Source organism: Salvelinus namaycush, chromosome 11 (genome assembly GCF_016432855.1).
Source record: "Salvelinus namaycush isolate Seneca chromosome 11, SaNama_1.0, whole genome shotgun sequence".
NCBI lineage: Eukaryota > Metazoa > Chordata > Actinopteri > Salmoniformes > Salmonidae > Salvelinus > Salvelinus namaycush.
Genome location: NC_052317.1, coordinates 32,813,873 through 32,819,543, shown reverse-complemented (window position 1 = coordinate 32,819,543; position 5,671 = coordinate 32,813,873). Strand labels below are relative to the sequence as shown.

At 47.6% G+C, this 5,671-nt stretch overlaps 1 protein-coding gene across 1 annotated transcript; it reads left to right on the top strand.

The window, feature by feature from the left end:
- Positions 1 to 391: 391 nt before the first annotated feature.
- LOC120056034 (protein fem-1 homolog A-like) lies at positions 392 to 3,897 on the top strand. Its single transcript, XM_039004168.1, has one exon. The coding sequence runs from the start codon at positions 560 to 562 to the stop codon at positions 2,411 to 2,413; it is 1,854 nt and encodes a 617-aa protein (XP_038860096.1). The 5' UTR covers positions 392 to 559; the 3' UTR covers positions 2,414 to 3,897.
- Positions 3,898 to 5,671: the final 1,774 nt, after the last annotated feature.

The window sequence follows — 5,671 nt, the reverse complement described above, 5'->3', positions numbered from 1 at the left end:
GTAGATGTGAGAGATATGTTTCGTCTAAAAGGTAGACGACAGAAATACAGAACCATTAATATTTATTTTGTAAAATAAAAAGTGATGCCCCTCGTTTCGAGTTTTAGGGTGAGCCTGCTCTTTGTGTTTCGGGGTTTTTGGGGATTGTAGTTTAAATACGTTTACAAAGAAGCTACTTATTCATTCTAGTGAACGAGAAACACGTTCGCCTAAAAACTGCACTTCCCGTTTTAAACCATCTAGCGCTGAGTTCACTTGTGCGAAATGGCTCATGGGAATTATATTTCCAATCAGTAGGAAAGTGCCGTTTCATCCTTCGTGAAATCATTTCTCAAAGACTACATAAACCAAGATGCTAAGCGTAAATTGTAAACATAGATCTGTCAAAGAACACAAACGCCATCTTGACAGCAGCCTTAAAATGGCAGAGAAATGCCAGGGAGAAACCGAACTACGGACAAGGTTTCTTTTATTATTTTGAAAAGACAGTCCCTTTCCTAATTTTCTACAAACGTAGCTAGGGGGTTGATGGCCAGTGAGAAAGCCGAAAGACGTTAAAATGGAAATCACGACGGCGGTTTTCAACGCGGCCAGAGATGGTAAGCTGAAACTTATCCAGAAGTTGCTGAGTAACAAAAGTCCCGAGGAGTTGGAGGCTCTCGCCGAGGAGAAAACGCAGGGAGGCACCCCTCTCCTCATTGCCTCTCGATACGGACACTTAGAGGTTGCCGACTATTTGCTTGAACATTGTAAAGCTAACGTGGAACTAGGAGGATCGGTGAACTTTGACGGCGAGACGATTGAAGGGGCTCCCCCGCTATGGGCGGCTTCGGCGGCGGGTCACCTCCCTGTCGTCCGCACACTCCTTAAACACGGTGCCTCTGTCAACAACACTACGCTGACCAACTCAACGCCCCTCCGTGCTGCCTGCTTCGATGGTCACCTGGAGATTGTCCGCTACCTGGTGGAACACCGAGCCGATATGGAGGTAGCCAACCGCCACGGCCACACCTGCCTGATGATCTCCTGCTACAAGGGCCACAAAGAGATAGCCAAGTTCCTCTTGGAGCGGGGGGCCGATGTCAACCGCAAGAGTGTGAAAGGCAACACTGCACTCCATGACTGTGCCGAGTCCGGTAGCCTGGACATCATGAAGATGCTGCTGAAATGCAATGCCCGCATAGAGAGGGACGGATATGGCATGACCCCTCTCCTGGCCGCCAGCGTCACGGGGCACACAAACATTGTGGAGTACCTCGCCCACCAGCCCCACTCCTCGCGAGAAGAACGCGTTGATGCTCTCGAACTCCTGGGGGCCACCTTTGTGGATAAGAAGAGAGACCTCCTGGGGGCCATGAGATACTGGAGGAGAGCCATGGAGCTGAGACAACCAGCTGACAAGGTGGGACTCCTGGCCAAGCCCCCTCCGGGTCCCCCTGTCCCTGCCTATGACTGTGCCCGTGAGGTGAGCACAGCCGAGGAGCTGGAGGCTCTGATCACAGACCCCGATGAGATGCGGATGCAGGCCCTGCTGGTCCGAGAGAGAATCCTGGGGCCCTCGCACCCCGACACCTCCTACTACATCCGCTACAGAGGGGCCGTCTACGCCGACTCAGGAAACTTTGAGCGCTGCATTAGCCTGTGGAAGTATGCCCTGGACATGCAGCAGAGTAACCTGGACCCCCTCAGCCCCATGACGGCCAGCAGCTTCCTGTCCTTCGCCGAGCTCTTCTCCTTCGTGCTGCAGGACCGGGCCAAGGGCACCCTGGCTACGCGAGTCACCTTCCACGACCTGATGGGGGTGTTGGGGAAGAGTGTGAAGGAGGTGGAGAGGGCGGTGGCCCAGAGGGACAGCCCTCCCGAAGCCCCCCAGTTCACCAAGGCCCTGTCCATCATCCTCCACCTGGTGTTCCTGCTGGAGAAGCTGGAGTGCACCGCAGAGCAAGAGCACCAGAAGAAGCAGACAGTGTACCGCCTCCTGAAGCTGAACCCGCGGGCGAGGAGAGGCTTCACCCCCCTACATATGGCCGTGGACAAGGACACCACGTCGGTGGGCCGCTACCCTGTAGGTCAGTTCCCCTCCCAGACCGTGGCCTCGCTGCTGCTGGAGTGCGGGGCGGACGTGGACTCGCGGGACTGTGACAACAACACGCCCCTGCACATCGCCGCCAGCAACGGTTTCCCGGAGATCATGGCGTTGCTGGTGAGGGCGGGGGCACACTTCGACGCCACCAACTCCCAGAGGAAGACCGCATACAACCTGCTGGACGAACAGAGCAACGGGCACCCGGCCCTCTTCCCCCTCAACTACGTCACTCTGCAGTGCCTGGCGGCACGCGCCATTGAGAAGCACAGACTGCCCTACAAGGGCCTCATCTCTGAGGAGATGGAGGTGTTTATTGAGCTGCACTGAAACCACCCTCTTTGCTAAATATCCCCACCCTGTCCCCATCATTGCCCCAGACGCCTTTTAAACCATTCAACATTGACCCCCATCATCTTCACCCCACTTCACCCATGTCCCCCTTACTCCCCTCACCTTACCCAAGCCCACCTCCCTTCCCTATGGTTATTCTTCTCTCTGTGCCTCTCCTAACTCCAGACTGTGACCTCTGTCTCAGATTCAGACCAAATCACAGCAATAATCCTCCCGGCCACTAAACATTATACTGACAACAAACTGGGAGCATCTTAATTGTGGCTACATGCTCTCTTTAGATGACCTATGATTAACACATGGACACGTTCTAAGTGCTAGGTTGCTATTCGTTTGCAGGTGGGGGAAAAAAACCTTGACTTGATTTTAGGCGTTTATGCTTTCTGTTTGACATTTTTCTTCTGTTTTTCTCAATAAGATGGAGGACTGCTTACAGAAAGAACAGTATGGCGGTGCCTGTATGTATTGGGTGCTGGCTTGTTTTTAGGTGGGAATGGAAGCTGTATTACTTGATAGGACATGATCAAATATTGCATGACATGAGCCTTAAAGAGTGAATAGGATAGCTTGTTTGTTAAATCTGTCTTGTAAGTTTATCAAGAAGCATCCTTTGAACAAACAAAGTACACACGGTGTGCTTGGCTGCTTGGCATCGATGTATTGTTATCATCAATTGAGCATTATTTAATCCCCTGCCTTTTACTTTGACATTTTAAGGAGTGTTTGAAAACCATTTTATGCCAAAACTCTAACCTTATATCGGTTCTCTAAATGTGTGATCTTACAGGTTAGCCTTATCTTACTGAACTAGCTTACTACGAATGGAGCACCTAACAACTGTGGAGTGCAGACTAGCATGGGAACTCTCATAAGAATACAGTGTGTTCTAGCCTACATCTCTTCTTTAGCTCTGTCTAGACTGTGCGACGTGTTTTACAGCTTGGTCAATCTCTGGAAGTCTCCCTCTGGACAGCTTGGATACTGTGAGAAAGGAGAGATTTCTCTCCATCTCCTCCTGAGTGAATGTTTATGGACTGTTGATCCCAGTATCAGGTAATCTATTCAAGCCTACCTATCTTCAGCCCATGGAATCTATGCAGTCACTCATTGTTGATATCAAACCCAGAGTTGCTACTATTAACCACCGATGCAGGTGATGAGGATGGGGAATGGATCACACACTGCATCTTTTAGTCTTATTCTTTCTTCTTTTTGGACAGTCTCAGTTTTGCATTGGCTTGTTTTTATCATACATGCTTTCATTTGTTTCTGTTTCTATGTAAAAACCCACCTGATTGAATGCACTTTGAAAAAACAAAACCCTAAAGGGTAACTTTACAACATCTGGGCTATGGACTCTGAGCCTTTCTCTCAACAACTGATTTATTCATTTAACTGATGGTAACTTCAGAACAAAACTGTGTTGAGGTACTTGAATAAAATTCAGTATCCCTGCAGAAGGTGGGTGTTTGTATTGGCTAGAGGATGCTGTGAATCTCTGTATTGCTATATATATATATATATATTTAGGTGTTAGGCTATTGTTGTAGAGCAGTTGACTCCTGATAAGCGCAAAGTCTGTTAAATGCAATACAGTTCCGTTCTCCAGTCTCAATTCAGTTACATTCATTCCAATCACTTCTGATAACTGCTTAAATCACACTATTACAACAATCCCAAGCCATTGTTTTCATTAGCAGTAGACTGTATCTCCTCTCACCTTAACCCTCTCACTGTGTTCCTTTTCCTATGCCGCATGTACAGGGCTGGCCAGGCCAGTGGCCACCCCACTGGTCAAAGAGGGCTGGTCAGAGGGGTTATGAAGGAGTAACAGACAGCGAGACAGACTAACACTCGTATTACGGAGGCCCTTATATTTAGATGGATTGAAATAGGCCTGATGGAAGAACACACTATACCTCCCTGCTCTACGGGTTCCTATGCAGCTTACCTATTAAAGACCGATGACTACACTTAACTGATAAGGGTTCAAGTTTGAGCCCTAGGCCTTCCCTGCTGGTGTGGTTATTTCTAGGGACATGGAGTTTTTCGTGACCTGGCCCTGAAAAACTCTGGGCCCTATTTGTAGTCTGTCGTTTGGGGTCCAAGGCATTTCTTATTGGTCATGTCATATTTTCAGGAAAGCCACCTGGCTCTATTTATTGTTAAAGGCTAGAAGGGATACAGCTTTTGTCAAATTGGTGACAAAATGTGTCAAAAGATATATCCCATCTAGTCAGTCATATTTATTCCCCTCCCTCATTCTCTACATTTTAGTCATTTAGCAGACACTCTTATCCAGAGTGACTTACAGGAGCAATTAGGGTTAAGTGCCTTACTCAAGGGCACATCGGCAGATTTTTTTGCCTAGTCTGCTCAGGGATTGGACCTTTCGGTTATTGGCCCAACCCTCTTAACCGCTAGGATAGCTGCCCCTTTTCCACTGCGTGTCATATTTGGGTTGTCACCACAGTCTACCTTCACTATGGGTAGTAACTAATGCCTGTGATTTGTGTTAGATTGCCCTTTTACATTTCTGTTATGTTTCTAAATTATATTTTATTCCCGTATCAAATGTATTTTATTCCATTATATTTTGTCCTCAAGTGACAAACAGAACGTGCTCTCTGCTCCCTCCCTTTCTCTGTGTAGTTACAGAAGATGTGAGAGAAAAAAAAGCCTAACAGAAACTTGATCTTTTGCCGCCCGGCATATAAATAGAGTGTAATCTATGTCAGTGTGGGGCAGCGGTGGAGATGGGACCGTTTCCACTGCTATTTTAGGGGTCTTTCGCCTCAGTCTCGGCCCTGCGAACAGGCTTACGGTAAGGTAATACACATAGTCAGTCAGGTCACAGGATGACTAGCAGGGACCGTGTCCCGGAAACCACTCTACAATGAGTTTGGTCCTTGGTTGAACTGATTTTGTCATATCTATTTGTGACCCTAGCCAATAGCCTATTGTAAAAGTATGATCATTTAAATTATTGATGATCACATTTTTATACTGCCGTATTTTACACTTCCCATAGCCTACAGTTTTATTGTTATGGGGCTATCCCTCTTTTAATGGCTGTTCATGTTAACGATTATTATTCAATGTTAAACAGTTACTGTTAAATTCAGTTGGTCTCAGTTTTCTTTAAAAGATTAGAGGTCATGGGGTGAACTTCAGAGAGGTCAGAGGAGTGTCAGTAGATCTCAGCCTAAAAAAACAACCCCCACTCCCTGCTCC

What these genes read in the sequence shown, in the direction of transcription:
- LOC120056034 (XM_039004168.1), top strand. Translation starts at nt 560, where the DNA reads ATGGAAATCACGACGGCGGTTTTCAACGCGGCCAGAGATGGTAAGCTG.